We start from the raw sequence: 21,035 nt of genomic DNA on the forward strand, positions 1-21,035 counted from the left end.
TCTGACGGGGGACTATTTGATAGGTAGGTGTCGAGGGAGGTAGTCGGGGCGAGATGGTGGTGGAACGAGCTGCAGTGTGGTTCTGTCCCTGGAATTGTGTAGATGCAGATGGAGCTTCACTCTGCGCTTTAACCCTGGGAGAGTGTGATGATATTTTGAGGAGGAGGCTTCACTTTATTTCTGACCCCAGGAATATCTGATGTCTCTTTGTGGAGAGTACTTTGATCTGTGTCTGACCAAAGGAGAGATTGATGGGACGATGCAGACGGAGCTTCACTCTGTCACCCCATGCTGTTTGCTACTGTTCCATTCTCTTTTTCACGACCTCTGTGGGCGCAGGTCAGATATTATACAGTATATTAGCTTCCAATCTCTTTTGTCGTTTTTGGCTGTGAGAGCAAGGAGAGTGCGCAGGACTGTAGGGGTCAGGATAGAACACGTATGGGTGCGGGGAAACGGTGGACAGCCTTGATGGGGATGGGGAGTCAAGAGATCCTGGGGACCAAACACCGCCAGACTGACATCCCTCAGCCTGGAGCTGAGATGCTGCTGTACCAGTATGAGGAGCTCAGACCCATTATTGCAGTTCACCGGGCAGCAGTATCCCCCAGGTCACTGTATCTCCTCTAATGAGACTCAAATCCCACACCAAGACAGGAAGTTACAGTGGTTTATTGATTTCATCATGACAAATGTAAATTAAACAATGTGTGAGCTGCTGACGTGCGGGAATTAATAAACTGCTCCCGACTCACTCACAGTCACACACAATTAACTGACCGACGACAACCGGTGACAGATTGAATGATCTCACCTTCGCTCCGTACCGGGGAACCGATAATCATTAAAATTACATTTGGGGGCTGTGTCCTGGATCTAGTGTCATATCTAAGGTATTTGTCAAATTAACACCATTACATTGGCCAGTCTGCCGAATGCACGGTCCTCAACCCAATGTGAACAAAAGGATTATCTCCTGGGATAATCCCATCCCGGGACACCGGTTTCCCAGACTGAGCCCCGGCCCCGGGCTCTTCCTGTCTGTGTGATTCCCCGGATCTTACGTGGGGAACCCTCAAACCCCCACATCCGACGGAGGCCGCACTGCTGGACAGCAGGCGGAAATACGTCACTGCAGGAACGCTTCCGATGTCAGAGAGCAGGAGACTGAAGCCAGTTCCATTTGAACCGTTCGGAATTAAACCTGGCGCTCGGCCATTAAAAGTAAAGTTGGACGTTAAAGGGGAGGGCGGAGAATCGGCTAAAATGTCCCCATCCCGCGGGCGGGGATGTTCACATATTCAGATGTTCACAGCTCCACTGTCGATCTGGGTCTGGGTTCCTGCAGAGATCTCAGTTCCTTCTCCCCGGTCCGACTGAACTGATTCCCGTACAGCCTGAAACAGATGGAAGAATAACGATGAAATAAACAGATCAGACAACAGTATCAATAGCAGGGGACTGGAGTTAATTCAGGGGTGTCAAACTACCGTCCCGCGGGATGATTTGGGGGAATAAAGAAGTATATTCACCACCAGTTATATGCATCTGTACGGCAGCCGCCCTCTTTTCCACCGCGGTCTGTGTCGCTTGCTGCACCGGCAGCTTACTGTGTGTAATTATAAAACTATAGGCGGCAGTTAACCACCCGCTGTGCATAAGCACCTACCACCAACAGTCAGTGTTCAACAAAAGTCGAGAGACTCATGATGGAGCCGTCAAGGCCGGCTATATTATTGCCAACAAAAGTCGAGAGACTCATGATGGAGCCGTCAAGGCCGGCTATATTATTGCCAACAAAAGTCGAGAGACTCATGATGGAGCCGTCAAGGCCGGCTATATTATTGCCAACAAAAGTCGAGAGACTCATGGTGGAGCCGTCAAGGCCGGCTATATTATTGCCAACAAAAGTCGAGAGACTCATGATGGAGCTGTCAAGGCCAGCTATATTATTGCCAACAAAATAGCTGCTGCGTCGAAGCCATACTCAAAGGGCCAATTCATCAAAGCACGCATGCTGACGGCGGCTGAGCTGGTGTGCCCTGAGAAGAGACAGGCTTTTGGTAATATCAGCTTGTCAAGAAATACTGCGGCAGAGAGAATCAGGAACCTTGCAGGAGATTTGAGCAGTCAACTAAAAGACAAAGTGAAGTCACTTATTGCCTTCTCTGTTGCAATTGATGAGAGCACCAACGTGACTGATGTAGCTCTATTTGGAATATTTATTCGTGGTGTTGATGCGTCTTTGACCGTCACCGAGGAGTTTGTGGAGATGGTGCCCATCGCAAACACTACAACGGCGAAAGACGTTTTCTCCAGCCTCGACGAGGCCTTGGGCAGACTGGGGGTTGACTGGAGCCACGCTGTCAGCATGGCAGCAGATGATACACCGTCCATGGTCGGGAAAACGGCAGGTGTTGTTGTGAAACTCAGAGAGAATCCAGAGCAGAAATTCTGGAATTTTCGTTGTAGTTTACACCAAGGGGTAATTTGTCGCAGGAGCCTTAAAATGGACAACGTCATGGACGTAGTTATCAAAGCAGTTAATTTTATTAGAGCCAAGGGACTCAACAATCGGCAATTTGAAACTCACTTGTCCGAAAGTAATATTGGACACGGCCTCCCCTACCACACAGAAGTCCGCTGGTTGAGCAGAGGGGCTGTGCTCAAAAGTTTTTATTTTCAATTACGTGCGGAAATTGGACTATTCATGAACGAGAAAGGGAAGCCAGTGGCAGAGCTGGATGACCCAGACTGGCTTCATGATCTTGCATTTTTGTTGCATATAACAGAGCACTTATCTGTGCTTAATGTTAACATGCAAGGCCGCAACAATTTTTTTATGGAATACAACGACAGCATTCATGCCTTTCAAATTAAATTAGGCCTGTGGGGGATGTAGCTGTCCGGAGCAACTCAGTTCATTTATCCTCTTTGCAGTTTGTGCGTGTCGCTCATGGGAATAATGACAATATGGGCAGGTACAAGGACAAAATATCACCGTCGAAAAGTGAATTTCAGAATCGCTTCCAAGCCTTCCCTCAGCTCGAGAAGGAATTCTCACTATTTTGCTCACCGTTTGCCGTCAACACAGCATCAGATGTGCCGGAGGAACTCCAAATGGAACTAATTAAAATTCAGTGTAACTCAACTTTGAAATACAGATTTGAGACTGTGGATCTGGACTCATTCTATCAATATCTGGGACCGATGTACCCCGAGATGACAGACTTTGTCTCAAAGATCCTTTGCATGTTCGGGACAAGATATATCTGTGAGTAGGCAGCTCCATAATGAAGATTAACAAATTCAAGCTGTGCTTGCAGCTGACACACAGACATCTAAATGACATTATGATAATCACAACTGCCCAGAAACTGGTCCCTAATATTGAGAGGCCGGTTAAAGCCAAGAGATGTCAGGTGTCTGGAAGCAGCAAGTGAAAAATGTGACACTGTTCGATGCACTACGACATGTAAGCAAAATGCATTATAAAATATTGAGTGTCATAATATTGTGACTCATTCATTTTCTGACTATTCTATTATTGTAAATGTGATTACTTCAATAAAAATTAGAGGCTAACTGTGCTCATTGTCTAAGTTTGATTGCTGTAAGCAGGCTAATAAAAAATTAGCTGCAGTTGTGTAGCCTACATTAACAGTTTGTTTCGTTAGGTCTACTTTTGTGTCTGCTAATGTTCGATTTCAAAAGGTTTATTAATGGCAAGGGTGTGGCTCCCAAAACAATCTTAGCTAAAAGAGCATCGGTTTTTTCTCTCTCTCGTCACAACTTTCTTGCAGCCTATGACTGTAAGTTAATACCAATAATAAAAATAATGCTTGCTAAGAAATCTTCTTCATAAGAAACGAAATTCGTAAAGTGAAACACTTTGTAGTTCTCGCAGAGACTGAGGCACATGAGAGCAGGTTGAAAAAACGGAGGCAACGAAAGCCGTGGGAGCACTCGCGTATTCACAGCTGATCCGGCCCGCATGAAGTCGCATTTTGCCCAATCCGGTCTGAGACCTAAGATAAGTTTGACACCCCTGGGTTAATATTTGAACAACACTCACAGACAAATATCACCAGAAAACCCGCGGATCCGCTGATATTTTATCAGATTGAACATTAACACAAACACTCACTGGATCCGCTCCAGACTCCGGAGGGTCAGTATGAGGCGGCGGAGGGCGGGGACAGATCGGTCTGTCAGAGAGTTATAGCTCAGGTTCAGCTCCATCAGTGATGGGTTCGTACTGAGAGCGGAGGCGAGATCCTCGACACCAGAATCTGTGAGACCGATATTGTGCAGCCTGGAGTTGAGAGAGAGAGTGAGGGTGAAGGACACAGAGAGACAGGAGACGGTACAAATCCCCAGTGTTTATCAGTAACACAGTTACTGATCACATTAATTTTCAGTGTTAGACACCCAGTGACTGTAAACACAATCTCCCACTGTCTAGTACTTACCACAGTGTCTGTATTTTACACTCCGGGTTCCTCAGAGCCGCAGACACCAGTTTCACTCCTGAATCTCCCAGTTTATTAACACTCAGATCCAGCTCCGTCAGTGATGGGTTCGTACTGAGAGCGGAGGCGAGATCCTCGACACCAGAATCTGTGAGACCGACATTCTCCAGCCTGGAGATGAGAGAGAGTGAGGGTGAAGGGCACAGAGAGACAGGAGACGGTACAAATCCCCAGTGTTTATCAGTAACACAATTACTGATCACATCACATTAATGTTCAGTGTCAGACACCCAGTGATTGTAAACACAATCTCCCACAGTCTGGTACTTACCCCAGTTTCTGTATTTTACACTCCAGGTTCCTCACAGCCGCAGACACCAGTTTCACTCCTGAATCTCCCAGTTTATTCGCCCCAAGTCTAAACATAAACAGACAAATTGATGAAGAACATGTTTTAAACTGTGGGTCTGAGGGAATGTCTCTCACTCGGCTATTTCAGCAAACATTAAACCCTCCAGTAAATCACTGATCGGAGTTCCCATCACAGTCAGTGTCCCTCAATGCCCAGCTCCAGGGTATTAACCGAATGTCAGTAATATAGTCTGTCGGTGTGACCCTGTAAACTCCACAAATTCTGTCACATTCCCAGTTGGTTAGAAAAATGTTCCTGATGTGAGAGGGTCAGAAGGAGCAGGGTTGAATTGGAGAAAATCCCACAGTGAGTAACTGGGGAAATGCCAATTGGAGATGGTGGAAGAGACACCACCTGTGGAAAAGGGATAGGGAGACAAAACATGAAGGACGAAGAGGGATGGGGAAGAGAGATCCCACAGGAAGAAGGAGGTTGTGAAAGAGAGATCCCACAGGAGGAAAGGGATCAGGAAGAAATATCCCACAGGAAGAAGGGGGAAGAGGAAGAACCATCCCACAGGAGGAAGGGGGATGGGGAAGAGAGATCTCACTGGAGGAAATGGAATGAAGAAGAGAGATCCGACAGGAGGAATGTGAATGGGGAAGTGACAGAACACTGGATGGGGAGGAGAGATCCCAGAGAATTATACAGGATGGGGAAGAGAGCTCCCGCGGGAAGATTGATCCCACATGAGGAAGGGGGTTTGAAGGAAGGAGGATGAGTATGAGAGATCCCACTGGAGGAAGTGGGATAGGGAACAAACATTCCAGAGGAGGAATGGGAATTGGGAAAAGAGATCCCACAGGAGGAAAGGGGATGGGGAAGAGAGATCTATCAGGAGGAAGGGGATTGGGGAATTGATATCCCACAGGAGGATACTGATGGGAAATGATAATCCCACAAGATGAGAGGATGCAGAAATAGATTGCACGGGAAGGGAACTGATGCCCACAATCTGGAGAGAAGGTGCGCCCATGGGGCTGGGTATCTGGTAGTGAGCATAGTCACTCAGGTGGATTGATGGTGATAGAGAAGGGCAGGAGAGGACTATCACACAATGGTATTTCTTTCCTTCTCACTGAAACGGACTACTGACGATCTCTTGTCCCTCACCAGGAAGGGGGTGTGAATCTCTGACCCACCTGCTGTATTCAGTGTCGGTCTGGGTGTCAGTAACAGTGAGAAGGAATATTGTCAATGGACGTGTCACAGGCAGCGAGAAACACGGCCATTCCTGTGATTTACCACCATTAAACCAATGGCCGTTGTTCACTGATCTGATGAAGTCTCCAACATCCCTTCACAATGAACCACAGAAGATTCCCTTCCTTGGGGAGTTACTGACTGATCCCCTGGGCATTTGTCACAATTCTTCACTATCTGATTTACTACAGTTTTACACAAATTCCTTAACATTGAAACAAGAGAATGGAACAGTTTCATAGATCAGAGTGAGAGATAAATCAAGTTACCTCAACTCCTGGCACTTATGCAGCCCGGGTCCCAGCCGCTGGATTCCTTCACATTGAATTTGGCAGCCCTGCAGATTGAGGTGTTTTATTGTATTACAGAGACCGATGACATGAGACAGGACCGCGCAGTCAATCGGGGACATCGTCATTCCACTGAATGAAAGTGATTTCACAGACCCCAGAGTTTCGTGAGCCAGTCCATGATTCTGAGACTCAAACAGGTAGTGCAATGTGTTCAGGAGTCTCCTTTTACCAGCTTCACTCTCTGTGTTTCCAATCTGGCGTTTAACCTCCTCCTTCACCCAGTCAATCACCCGGCAGGTTGCTTGATGAGGAAATGGACCCAGAAACTTCTCCAGGCCCCGAGCTGTCATTGGGGAGGAGAGACCAGCAACAAAACGGAGAAATACGTCAAATCGACCATCTGTCATGCTGTGGGCTGTGATGAGGAATTTCAGGATATCTCCGGGATGTGGATTCAGGAATTGTGCGATGGCAGCTACAAACTCTTGGATGGTGAGGTGTGGGAATGTGTACACCACGCTCCGGGCAGAATCCTCTCTCTCCAAAAGCTCCATCAGGAACCCGGACAGGAACTGGGAAGGCTGCAGATTGTAGTTGATCAAATCTCCATCTGTAAACACAATCTTCTTATCAAACACTCCTCTGAAGGCCATCTGACCTACCCTGTGTAACACATCACGGGGGTTCTCAATCTCACGGCCGTGATTTTTCAGGATGTTGTAAATATAATAGGCATATAACTGAGTGATGGTCTTGGGAAGTCTCTGCGGATCCCTGACTCTTTGTGTGAAGAAGGGACCCAGTGCCAGAGCGAGGATCCAGCAGTAGGAGGGGTTGTAGCTCATGGTATACAGAATATCGTTCTCCTCTACGTGTCTGAAAACAGCTGCTGCCACTGTCTGATCTTCAAAATGGCTTTCAAAATATCCCTTCCGTTCCTCACCAACAAATCCCAGAATTTCAGCCCAGATCCCGATCTCCGCCTTTTCCAATAAATGTAACGCACTGGGACGGGTGGTCACCAGCACTGAACACCCTGGGAGCAGCTTGTGCTGGATTAAACTGTACACAATGTCAGACACCTTGCACTTGAATTCAGGGTCTGTGCATGCGTACTGAAGTTCTGTGCCTGTCCGACTGTTGGCAAAATTAATATTGTCATTGAATTCATCCAAACCATCGAATATGAACAGCAACCCCTCTGGGTTCTTCCAGACCTCTCTCAGGATATTCCCAAAGTAAGGATACTGATCCAGAATCAGTTCCTTCAGGTTAATTCGACAGTTAATACTGTTTAAATCGCGGAATTTGAAACTGAAGACAAACTGGAACTGTTGATATATTTTCCCCGTTGCCCAGTCATAAACAATCTTTTGTACCATTGTTGTTTTTCCGATCCCCGGGACTCCGGCCACTGCTGACGAACTCCCAGATTTGGATTTACTCCGGGAAAAGCTGCTCTGGAAGAACTGATCAATCCGGATTTTCTCCAGCTCTCTGCGGAGATGTTTCTCTCTCCACTCCTCGTGGTCTCTGCCTCTTGCCAGCAGCTCGTGTTCCACCAGTCTCCGATCTCGAAGAGTAGAAACGACCGTGAGCTCAGCGTATCGATCAACCAGCTGGAAAACCTTCACCTTCTCCCTCATCAGGATCGTGTTCACTCTCAGTGTTTCAGTTTGTGCCCGCAGAGTCTCCTTGTGTTTCTGTTGAACATCTTCCATGGGAAGAGAGAACATTGTGAAAATGTTAAATAGCTCATCTGATAAAGAACTTTATAACTACATTCCAACATTCAGTGTTTGAAATTGCATGGAGTAATTCAATGCTTCCATCGATATTAGGACAGAAAGTAAAACTCTGTTCACAGACACCGGAACTGACAGTGATGGATGTCCCAGAAAATGTCCAGTCCTCATATTCTGGTACTAATGACTTGTGATGGTGAACATTACCCTGATATCCTATTCCAATCCTGACTGCACTCCATTACAGCAACATTTCACTATATTTAAAGCATTCTTTGCATCATTAACAGACGATGTTAATGTTAATCTGGTGGGGAAATATGGAAAGCAGGACACTCTGCATTTTGGCAAAGCTGCACACTGGGGGGTTACAGATGTCCACTGCTCTTGTATGAAAATTGGAGCAGAATATGTTGGAAATACTCAAGTCGGGCATCATCTGTGGACAGGATCACAGTGAAGATTCGGATCGATAGCCCATCGGAACGACAAGAATGAAAATGCATATTTTTCAGTCTCAGTGATGGAGGAGCAGAGGAAAGATGGAACGGAATCTCCATGACTGGCAAAGAGCATAAGCGTCTCAGTGGTGTACATCGTGTGTGTCGAGAGGGTGGTGAAGTCTTGGCAACTGCTACTGATCAGTCTGGCAGGTGGAGTGTGGGGCACTGTATTATGATGCCACCGCCTATCAGAGTCGACCATGGATATTGTGTCCCAGCTGACTGGATGCGCAAGACAGGACACTCTTCCATTTGTTAACTTTCTTTTCTTATGATAGTTTCTTCATTTTTATGGCTTATGTTTTCATTTCTGTTCAGTGATGTGTACCCCTTATCAGAATTACATATGCTTGTACAGAGTGCTGAATCCTCCTTGCGTTGATGAAAATATATCCTTAGAGCTAATTGTGGATTTCAGTAATGGCAAGATGAGGGAACACGACACACCAGTCCTCAGAGAGATCTGATATGGAAAGAGTAAGCAATTTCAAATTCCTGGCTGTCAATATCTCCGAGTGTCTAACCTGGCCCCAATATATCGAGGCAGCTACAAAGAAGGCACAAAAGCGGCTATATTTCATCAGGAGTTTCCAACATCACTCGAATATTTCTACAGGTGTAACTTGGAGTGCATTGTAACTGGCTGCATCACCGTCTGGTTCATGGGGACTACTGTACAGCATCGGAGTAAAACGCACACTCAACAATTCAGGAACAACTTCTCCTCTGCCATCCAGTCTCCGAATGGATATTGAACCCATCGATAGTGACTCACTAATCTCTTTTTTTATTTCTATTTCTACACAACTTATTTAATTTAATTTTATAGAATCACACAAATATGCATAGCTATATATGCTGTATATGGTTTCTTTGGAAATTAGTACCATTATTTGAATTAATTGTGTTAGCTTTAGTGATGCAAGAACTAATTTCCGATCATCCTTGAATAGCTGTGTCAAAGTATAATCTGTTCATTATTTTTTTCTGATTTGATACCTGCTTTGTGCCCATTTCAGTAAATTAGACGACCATAGTGGGCTTTGTAATTCGCTCTGGAAAATGTCTCCATTTATTTTGATAACAGTGGTTGTTCCCCGGTGGTTGTTAATATGGCGATTATTATAAGTCACTGCTTCATCAGATGTTGTAGAAACTTCACAAAGATTGGGTGCATCTTATATATATTAGGAACTTCTCTTATACACGCGAGGGACAGAATCAAATGGTTTTTGATAGACAATATAATATTGAAAGATTTCGGCTTTCCCCAGGGCTTGCTATAGAATTGCATAATCTATTATCAGTTGTTCCTTAAATCCGTTCACACCCAAACTGTATTCTTACTACACTTCTGTATGCTTGTTGTGGCTATCTGTGTGTGGTAATTAGTTACGAGATGCATGATATTACAATATTATATGTAAAATTGTCTTGTCATTGAGAAGCCAATAATAACATAGTAGGTGACCTTTCAATCGTCTTATAAATGCAGAATTCAAGCTGTCCTTGAGGCTAGTGGTACATACATTCAGCCTTTTATATCTTCTGCCCAATGGGAATATGAAAGAGAGAATGTTTGAGGTGGTTTGGGGTTCAGCAGCGAGGTTTTGGGCGGGGGAAGTAGCGTTTTGCCAACCTGATTGTGTTCTTCGAGGAGGTGCCAAAGGTGATGGATGAAGTTACACATGGATATTGTCTGCTTGGATATTATTTGGGTGTTTGACAAGGTCCCACATGGGAGGCTCATACAGAAAATTAACATGCTTGATAAATGCGGGGAATAGCCCTTGCTGACGGGGAACCACACTGGGAGAAACTTCTTTCACTGGCGGTGGTGAATCTGTGAAATTATTGTCATAAACAGCTGAAGATGACAAGGATTTGAGTATATTTAAAATGCAGGTCGATATGTTCCTGATTAGGAAGATTGTCAACGTTTACTGGGATAATGGGGTAGAGAGGAATTGAAGAGCAAATTCACTGAGCCGAATGGCTTAGTTCTGCTCCAAGGTCTTCTGGATTGTTGGAGCATCTGGAGTATTGTATTCACTTCTGATTGTCCAGCTCTTGGAAGGATTGGAGAGGGTGCAGAACAGATTCATCAGGGTGTTGCCTGGATTCGGTGGCATGTGCTACAAGTAGAGGTTTGATAAACTTGCTTTGTTTACTCTGTTTACTTTATTTATCTGTTGATAGAATAGAGATCTGACAGAGGTGTACAAGTTTGAGAGATAAGAGTTTGTGTACACAGCCTGTATTTTGTTGTTGTTTTTTTCACATATGACAGGTATCTAATACCAAAGGGCATTTGGTTAGGATGAGATGGGGTAAACTTACAGCACGTGGGTATTTTTTTCACAGTGCAGTGGGTTCCTGTAATTTATTTTCTGGGTCATGTCGGAGGCAACTATGATATACATTCTTCTAGATGTACACATGAAATGTGCAGGAAATGTAAGGGTACGGTCAATAATATAGAAGAGAACACCAAAGTAGTTTCGTAAAATTGAGAGGGTCGCTATCGGATAGCTGGAAAATGATGTTGCAGATATAGTAACGGGTGAAGAGGAAATGCCAGACAAACTCTGTGGAAGTCACTAGCGAAATTACAAAATGAAAAGAGCATCAGCGGACAGAATTGATTGCAACTGCTATTACGAAGGAGAAGGTGAAGTATCTGAAGATAGAAAAGTCCCCTGGACTGAACGATACAGTATATCAAGAGCCTGCTTGGGGTGTGTGGGCATTCCCAGAGCGTTAGGACATGGAGTGAAGGCTTCACCAGGGCCACCAGCTGGATTAGTGGAAATATGCATGGTAGAATATTTAGGCTGCAACGGGATATTGTACCCTGAACCAGAGATCAGCGAATGATTACTGGTGAACTTTGATTCCCAGGTTCTATCAAGTCACAGTCAAACATTTCAGATCTGATTTGAACTGGTTCAAACTGAGTTTGAACATCACTCACCTATCAGGTCAGAGGGTAATTCAGATAACCCTTGGGCAATGTTCATGTATTCTTGTGGATCAGGACCTGTTTAAATCAAAATAATGTCCATGAAAATAGAACTAATATAATTAAAACTGTTTATTACAATGTGTCTTTGTGTTCAGTGTGTGTTTTTAACGTACCGAGCTCCTGTATTTCCCTCAGTATTCTGTCCAACTTTGGTAACTCAGACCTCCATGTCACAAAGGATTCCCACATCGCCCTCCGGGCCTGGGAACCTTTGCCATTTACCAAACTGAGGAAGAGTCTGGAACCCTCTGTCCGGTTTCCTTTCTCTGTCAGTTCAGTGACTTTCTACAAAAGAAAACAATGGACTTATTGTGGAGCAGACAGACAGATATAGAGAATGTGCAGGAAACAGTAACTGAATGAAACTCTAAATCTATATTGTGTAAGAATAGGGATTTACTGACACCCTGCAGTATATTCAACATGATTAATTTACTTGTCCATCAATGTGCAACATTACGGCAAAACGATGCCACAACAAGAACGGAAGAGGGGGAGAGTGAGAGAGGAAAAGAAATGGATGGCGGGCATCACTGTATCGTTGCTGAAATAAGATCATTGTTGGGTGCTTACATCTATGGATACATACTTAAATGGTTGGGTTGACTCTGTTCTCTTAGAAAAATAAAAGTCCTTATAAAGAGGTGACATCGGACTGGACGATGTAGCTGTGAAGAAACTGCACAGGAAAAATTACTCTGATGGAACAGTAACCAGGTTGTCGGCTACAAATTCCAGTGGGAATGTGAAGAGGCATGTAAAGAGGTCAATGTTAAAATAGTCATGGGGAATTTCAATATGCAGGTAGCTTTGGAAAATCAGGTCAATGCCAAGTGAGGGACTTCACAGAATGCCTCTGAGATGGCTTTTGAGAAAAGCCTGTGGTTGAACCCACTATAAGAAAGGCAGCTCTGGAGTCTCTGTTGTGTATTGCACCATATTTAATTGGAGAGCTTAAGGTAAATAAAGAGGCAGTGATCATAAAATAGCAGAACTCACACTGCAGTTTGAGAGGAGAAGGTAAAAGTTAGAGGTATCCGTATTACAGTGGAATAAAGGAATTACAGAGGCATGAGAGAGGAGCTGGGCAAAACAAAAATGGAAGAGGACACTAGCAGAGGCAACAGCAGAGCAGGGATAGATGAGGATTCTGGGAGCGATTCGGAAGGCGCAGGTAGAGGTACATAATCCCAAAGATGAAACATTATACCAGAGGGAGGATGATCAACCGTGGCTGACGAGGAAGTCAATGCCAGGACAAAAGCAAAGGAGAGGGCATAGAATATAGAAAAATTTAGTAGAAAGCTGGAGGACTGGGTAGCTTTTACTAGACAGCAGAAAGCAACTAAAAAGCCGTACGTAGAGAGAATATGAATGTAGCCTGGCGAATAATATAAAATAGCTTACCATTTTTTGGATATATATGTCCTTTTAGGACAACCTATTGATTTTTGGTGTCATGAGATATCAGCTTTGTGAGTGGTAGTTCATGTGTAAGCAATCTTAATGTTTTCCCAGGAAGTTACCGGGAAAGTTGTTGAACCGAAGGATGTGTGTGTTGTCTACATGGACTTTAGCACGGCATTTGACAAGGTTCCGCAAAGGAGTGTGGGCAAGAAAGCTCAGTTCCTCAGCATTCAAGGTAAACTGGTAAACTGGATTGGACAATGGCTTTTCTGAAGAAGGCAGAGAGTGGTGAGAGACTGTTGCATCTCTGACTGGGAGTTTGTAACTCGTGTGGTGCTACAGGGATCAGTGCTGAGTCCGTTGTTGTTTGTCATCTATATCGATGATCTGGATGAAAATGTGGTTAACTGGATCAGTAAATTTGCGGATGACACCAAGAGTGGGGACGTGTGGTGGAGAGTGAGGAAGACGACCAAAGCTTGCAGTGGTGTCGAAACCAGCTAAAAAATGGGCTGTAAAATGACCGATGCAATTTAATGCAGACAGGTACAACATACAGTAACCGGTAGGGCACTAAGGAGTGTGGTAGAACAATATATCCGGAATACAGGTCCATAATTCATTAAAAGTGGCGACAAAGGTAGATAGATCAGAAAGGATTTGGCACACTAACCTTCATAAATGAAAATAGTGAGTACAGGAGATGAGATATCATGTTGAACGTGTATAAAGCGTTGGAGAGGCCTATTTTTCAGTATTGTGTGCAGACCCGATCATCTACTTATAAGACAGATGTAAAGAAGGTTGGAAGAGTGGAGAGAAAATTCACAGGGATGTTGCCGGGACTGGAGGACCTGAGGTATAAGAAAAGACTGAACAAGTCGGGCTTTATACCTTGGAATGCAGAAGATGAAAGGGTGATTTGATAGAGGTACACAAAATTATGAGGGTCACAGATAGGGTAAATGAGGGGAAACTTCTTCACTCAGAGGGTGGCGAGAGTGTGGAAGCGGCTAGCAGCGCAAGTGGTACAAGCGGTTAAGAGAAGTCTGGATAGATATATGAATGATAAGGGTGTAGAGTGCAGGTCATTGGGAATAGGCAGTTTCAGTAGTCCGGCATGGAATAGATGGGCCAAAGGGCCTATTTCTGTACTGTACTTTTCTATGACTATGACAAGTCAGCCACTCATTGCTTGGGAATTCAGACAAGCTGTGCTGTGGTTAGCAGGTTTCCCTCGCTCAAGTACAGCAGTGAAGCCATTTTGCCCAATTTACAATCCGACAGTTTAATATTCATCCTGGATTAATGAACTGAGGTGAATTTGACCGACGGTACAGGTAAAATACAAAATTAATTTTAGACTGACTGCCTGTTCAACAGTCCAGATATGCAGTCACTGTTCTTATATCACACTGATAAATACAGCAGGTATGAGAGGAAAAGGTGACGCTGAACCTGCAGTTTCCAGTGCTCCCCACCTTAACAGCTGAAACCAGATCTGTTGGAGTCAAGTCAGAGATCAAAGTCTCCATTGTCATGTCGAACTCCTAGAACGTGCAGGAGATTAATATTGATCACTATTCCCTCTGATATCAGCAGTTCAGTAACAATACACTAAATACACTCACCTCATTTTCTTCTCTGCTGAGATGTCCCTCCTTTGTCAACATCCAACCGAGTCTTTCAACCTTTTCTTCAATCGCCTGTTTGAGTCTGTCTCTGTAGTACTTTGTCAGTTGGTACAGTCGATACTCCTCCCCCTGTGCCAGGAGGTCGGAGATTGTAAACACCGGCTCTGCGAATATAAAAACCGACCCATCAATGCGCTGGGCATGACGTTACCAGAAGGACCACATTCACTAGAAACCTGTCTCTACCACCGTCCCACCCACTTGCTGATTTCAGTTTAAAATGGGCAACAAATGTTGGGACTGTCAATGATAGTCGCTTCCCAGAGATACTCTCTCCATCCTGGTGAGTACTTTTCCCATAACTCATATCCTAGAAATACTCTTTTATCCAGACAGCTGCATTTCCTCCGATACACATCTTGGAAATCCTCAGAGCAGGTAGCACATTTCCTGGGGTAACAGGTGCCTCACTACACCACATGCACCACATCAACACATTTTCCCTCTCTGACCAGCCCTCCAACAAGGAATCACATTTACCCGCTTCCTACCTCATTCTTTGAACACATCACCCTCATATTTCACTCACCTGCTCCTTGTTGGGCACTTGACAATTCCGTGTTTAATGAGCTTCCCAGCTGACCGTCAGTCGCCTCACTTGTGCTGGTTCCAGGGTCCTGATTGGTGTCTCTGACGTCACTGTCTCTGGGCTGAATTTGCTCCTCCTCCTCTGCGGCCGGACCGCATTCCATTGGGACATTGCTCTCAATCTGACCCTGCTTTGGTACCTTGTGTCCCGTGTCCCGATCATCTTCCCTCGATGATCCGCCTGGTAAAAACCGCTTGAGTACTTTCTGTACCCGATTTAATTTCCCACCTGAAGTAAATGATGAATAGCAGGTTTAGAGTGATTTATACTCGAACAAGCATTCACAATGGGTGTCTGCAATAGAGTCGAGACTCCGCAAAACCAGAGTTGGAGTGGGACTGTGCTGGTGAATGTGAACCACACCTCCTGCCAGGTGACCATCCTGATAAGCCGGTGTCTGGACACATCCACTCCCAGAAAAAGAACTGGACAGACACAGTAACACTGATCACCGAATACACATTAGTTGAACAGACTGATAACCAGAGGTTATTACTGGAACGGCATCAGGTGATAGCGGGAATTATCACTGGGATTATCTTTCCCATACATGAATCTCTCTGGATCACAAAATGTCCAGTCACCTGTGTCACTCACAGACAAGCCACTGGATTACTCATGGTCAAATCCTCCAGATTAAATGTTCTCCGTTTGCTTTGTCACACACTGTCTTATCCCCTGGGTCACAGAATGACTATTGCCTTGAAACGAACAATGTCCAGTCTCCTGGGTTACAGACTGACCATAACCTTGAAGTCCATGATGCCTGGTCCCCTGGGTCCCATCCCGTCTCCTGGATAATGATCGTCAGGGAACAACCGTACAAATTATTGGCAAATGGAGAGTCTTGCGTGCAGTTCTAGTAGCTAAACTTAAAATCTCGCTTTTGCAGTTGCTAATCTATAGGATGGACGTGACTCAGCTGGAAAGAGTGTAGAGGAGATTGACAAGAACATTACTGGATGGGGTTGTTTGGTTTTTGTGTTATATGGTTCGGCTGGGACAGTTTGCACCGGATCATGGGAGCTTTAACGGTGCCCTTACACACGTACATAAAAAAATCATGGTGTAGGTAGGGCAGATAGTCACAGTCTTTTTTCCCAGGTTAGGGGAGTCTGGGACTCGAGGGCAGAAATTTAAAATTATGTATAAAGTGAAAAATTGGCAGTTACCACAAGGTATCCAAAGGTTGTTTAAAATGAAAAAAAGTCGTCATGATTTAAGAGGAATATGTATATTTCAAAAACAAAGGATAAGTCCAAATGTAAAAAGATCATTGTATTTCAGTCGGCGGGGGCAACACTTGCAGTAAGAATTAAAAAAAAAAACATTCACCACATTCAACAAGTTTAAAAAACTATTTAAAAATAATTTAATGAACAAATATAAAAATACGTGATTTTAAATGAATGGGAGTAATGTAAATAAATGATACTTGTGTCATAGTCCAGTCCGTGTTTCGTCTCACGGTCCGGTCCGTGGACTCCAGACTCCGAATCTTCAGGCTGTCCCTTGTCTCATTTGGGGCTTTATCGTAGGCACCTGATTCTCGTCATTGATCCGGGAATTTAAGTGGCCCTGAGTTCGAGTTTAGGTGCTGGTTCGTTTTGTCAGTATCCAGTCCTTATCTCTGTGTGGTCCGTCTCGTCAGTATCCTGTACTTGCCTCTGTGTGGGTTCGTCCCATCGGTATCCGGTCCTCTCTTCCTTGCCGTTACCCTACGGTGGGATCTGACCCTCCCGGTCCTTGCCTCCGTTGGGTAAGTCAGGTTGTCATTGCCGTTACCCTGAGGCTGTACTGTTCCCTTCCTTCCCTCCGACGCCCTGCCTGGAGCCTCGCCTCTGCCTCTGCCTGGGGTCTCGCCCTGTATGGAACAGACTGTCCATTTTCACGCATTCGCTAGGTAGGTCCGACCGTTTGGCCGCTACCTAGCGTTGGGAACTGTCTTGCCGTGTTCAGCGTTCTGTGTAATGAGTCCCTGCACTACGTCCTGTACCCAAGGAGGGGTCCCGGCTCGGTGTACCATGTTCCTGTCTCTCCTTCGACTCTGTGTTCTGCTTTCCTGCTCGCCCTCGAGCAAGGCTCAGTGATCTGCGTTCCGGTTCTTCCTCGACCAAGGCTCTACGTTCCTGTCTCTTCCTCGGCCAAGTCAAGGCTTCGGGGTCTCCTACAGTCCAAGGTCCTTGTCCCATCCTAGCCACGGCTTTGTGTTCTCATCTTGTCATGTGCCTTGCCCTGTAGCCACGTCTTGTTCTCGCCTGGTTCTGGAGTCCGAGCCCGAGTCAAGACCCAGGTTCTGGGTTCTTGTACCGTCTCTGGCACGGAGTTCAAGCCCAGGCTCCTGGTTCCCAGTTCTATGTCGGTTCCGCTATCCTAGTTAAGTCCTAGCCCAGGACCAGAACCCTTGTCTCGTCCGGGGTCTGTGTCATGTCCAGCGTCCTTTCTTCCTCACTTCCCTTGCTTCCTTCTCACGCCTACTCCCGTTCCTGGAAGTTCAGTGTCTGTGTCTTGCTTTTGGGTCCACTCCCAACACCCACCTTGTGACACTTGGAATTGGATTTCGTGTTAAAAGATGATGATTTTTTTTTGATGTGACGATTGACTGCAAATCTGCTTTTTGTATAACAAGCTGTAGCTTCAGCCTCCGCCCTTTCGGTCAGTTTTAAAGAATATCTATGTTTTCTTGTTGTTTTTTATTATTTAGTTTTGTCTTATGAAATCATCGTTGAACATGATGTTTGTTTTTTTTGGTTATGCTTGTACTGACAGAAATAAAATTTCTTTCATTCATTCATTCAAAAGGGATTGAAGGGGCATTTTTTCCACGAGGTGGGTGATGTGTATTAATTACGTGCAGCCAGAGGAGGCTGTGAACACAAATAAAATTACAAAGTTGAGAAGACGTGAGCAGGAAAAGGGATAGAAGAAGTCTGCAAGGGAAATCTGGGAAAAGTGGCTGGGAAATCGGGCAAGCTCAGAGACATTTAAAACAGTATGAATTAGCTGGGCCGAAGGACCTGTGTCCAGGCTGTAATCTGTGTTTTATTCCACCCGGAATCACAGAGTTGAGTACCATCACAATGCCTACAGGAAACAGAGACAGCTGGTCATTGGTTGTACCAGGTCTCTCCTCACAGATACTGGGAATTTAAATTCAGGTAGCAGATCATCTCACGAGAGAAATACTGAGAGCTCACGTTAACCATTTGGCCACTAACCAGACATGGATTGGGGTATTAAAACAGAATCAGAATCAGGTTTATTATCACTGACATGTGACGTGAAATTCGTTAACTCAGCAGCAGAAGTTCAATGCAAAACATAATCTAGCAGGGAAAAATATTAATGAATAAAATATAATAATAATAAACAAATAAACCAATTACTTATATTGAATAGATTTTTAAAAAAACGTGCAGAATCAGAAAGAGTGCACATAAAAAAAATGTTAAAAAAAAGGTAAGGTAGTGTCCAGAGATTCAAAATTCACTTAGGAATCCGATGGCAGAGGAGACAAATCTGTTCCTGAATCGCTGAGTGTCTGCCTTCAGGCTTCTGTACCTCCTACCTGATGCTAACAGTGAGGAAAGGGCATGCCCAGTGTGCTGGGGGTTCTTAATAATGGACGCTGCCTTTCTGATGCACTGCTCCCTGAAGATGACCTGGGTACTTTGTAGGCTAGTGCCCAAGATGGAGCTGACTAGACTTACAAACTTCTGCAGCTTCTCTCGGTCCTGTGCAGTAGCCCCTCCATTTCAGACAGTGATGCACCAAAGCAGACAACAAGTCTATCTAAAATGAAGTGTCTCCTGATCCTCAGCCATTTCCAAGGCTGGCAATGTTCACGGCTTGGCTACAGAAAACACCGTTCGGAAAATTCCCCTCATCTACTTTGTGCAGCGAGGGGGGAGTTGATATCTGCCCTGACAACACCTGAAATGTTGTATTATCACAAAATCTCTGAAATCCCGGAAATGTTCTTAACTCCTGCCTCTAAATTTTATAAACGAAAGTTGGAGATGTCTTTCAACTCTAAACAGGCCCTGATGTGCAACAAACCTTGAAACTGGACTTTTACGAAACAAACAACACCGCTGTCACATTCCTGTTAGTGTTTCACTCTCAACCTGCTGATTCAGGGTCTCCTGCTTCTTTCACTCAGGTGAAGCTTTGCCTGGTGAGCGGAGTCATTTGCCTGGTGTCAGTCAGGTCCCTACGCTGGAACTGTTGGATTGATCGATTACACAAAGCCGCTATACCAGTGGGATCAATGATACTGCTTGATGAAACTTTTCTCAGCCCTGTTAGCGCCTGTGTAAGTTTCTTCGTCTGAACTATTGTGCACCAACAGGGCAGAAGATTCATTATAAAGATCCCCGTGAACATACCTGCAGCCATTCTGATTCCGACTGACGGTTGTTTTGATTGTCGTCGTCTTGTTTACACTTTGATCGCTGTGCATGACAGCCCCACCTGCTGGTGATGTCCTGAATTACACAAAACAAGCAGACTGTGAGTCAGAGAGAGCAGGATTACTTTGCAAATGTGACAGTATCGCCGTCCTCTGTATCCCAACAGCATTTCACTTAGAGACCAAATATCAACTCCCACGCCACGTTGTACGTCTGTCCAGTGATATCTGAGGCATCCTACTGATAGAGTCACAGAGCAAGAGCACAGGTACAAACCATTCAGCCCATCGATACAATGCTGACCACAGTGCACACAGAGATGGCCCCAATTTCCTGTGTTTGGCCCATTTCCCTCCTGGCCTCTTCATTCTATCTTCACATCCCAACCGCTTCTTGAATTATACCATTGTGCCTGCCTCATCCACTTCCTCTGGCAGGTCCCTCCACATAATCACCAATCTCTGCATGAAACCGTTGCTGTTCGTGTTGGTCTTGCAATCTATTTACAACTCCTCTAAGCTACGATCATCTTCACCGTGAGTACCATCTACTAATTTTGTGTCATCCGTGAACTTACCAGTGAAGCCTTGTGCACTTGCATTCAAATCATTGCTATCAAATAACGAATATCAAATGTCCCAATTTGTAGCTTTACGGTACACCACGAGTTACCCGCCTCCATTCTGAGGAGAAACCTTCAACCATCACTCTTTGCTGGCTACCTTCGAGGGAACTTTTGAATCCATCTAACTTCCACTCTCTGTACCGCATGGGACCTTATCTTCCAGACCAAGCTGTCATGAGGTACCTTGCCAAAGGCTTTAGTGGACTTCAATGTACAACATCCACTCCACCACCCTTATTGACAATCATCTTGAAAAACTTTAAGAAGTGTTGTTGAACACAACTTTCCATGCACCATGCCATGGTGACTCCTGTTCATTCCCTGTCAAAACAAATGTTGGTAGATATTCTGTGTGTGACTGGTCCATACTGCGGAAAATTATCTCCGGCACCTCCCCTTCCATTTTCTCCACTCACCATCAAAAAGCCAAAATGGCAACCTGTAATAAGATTATGCTTCTCCAAATGCTTAAATGCTCTAATCTGTTGTGAACCATGGTTCGTTTATATAAAAATTCTTTAACTGCGTCTGCAGCAAATCTACCCCAACCGCATTCAAGTGTTCCTGAAACAACCTTCACAGTTCCATTGTACATTTCCCTTTGAAAATGTTTTCCTAATTTACACTCCCAAGTTGCTCCGCATACCATTGTAAC

The 21,035-nt window shown here is 44.8% G+C and overlaps 1 protein-coding gene across 1 annotated transcript; it reads right to left on the reverse strand.

The window, feature by feature from the left end:
• Positions 1-656: 656 nt before the first annotated feature.
• Positions 657-15,471, reverse strand: LOC140720963 (NACHT, LRR and PYD domains-containing protein 3-like). Its single transcript, XM_073035834.1, has 9 exons — positions 15,284-15,471; positions 14,692-14,858; positions 11,767-11,938; positions 11,603-11,668; positions 6,357-8,094; positions 4,804-4,890; positions 4,473-4,643; positions 4,148-4,315; positions 657-1,397 (listed from the first exon to the last, which is right to left on the reverse strand). Exons 1-9 carry the CDS (start codon positions 15,444-15,446, stop codon positions 1,310-1,312), a joined length of 2,820 nt encoding a protein of 939 aa, XP_072891935.1. The 5' UTR covers positions 15,447-15,471; the 3' UTR covers positions 657-1,309.
• Positions 15,472-21,035: the final 5,564 nt, after the last annotated feature.

Source organism: Hemitrygon akajei, unplaced genomic scaffold (assembly GCF_048418815.1).
Source record: "Hemitrygon akajei unplaced genomic scaffold, sHemAka1.3 Scf000048, whole genome shotgun sequence".
Taxonomy (NCBI): domain Eukaryota; kingdom Metazoa; phylum Chordata; class Chondrichthyes; order Myliobatiformes; family Dasyatidae; genus Hemitrygon; species Hemitrygon akajei.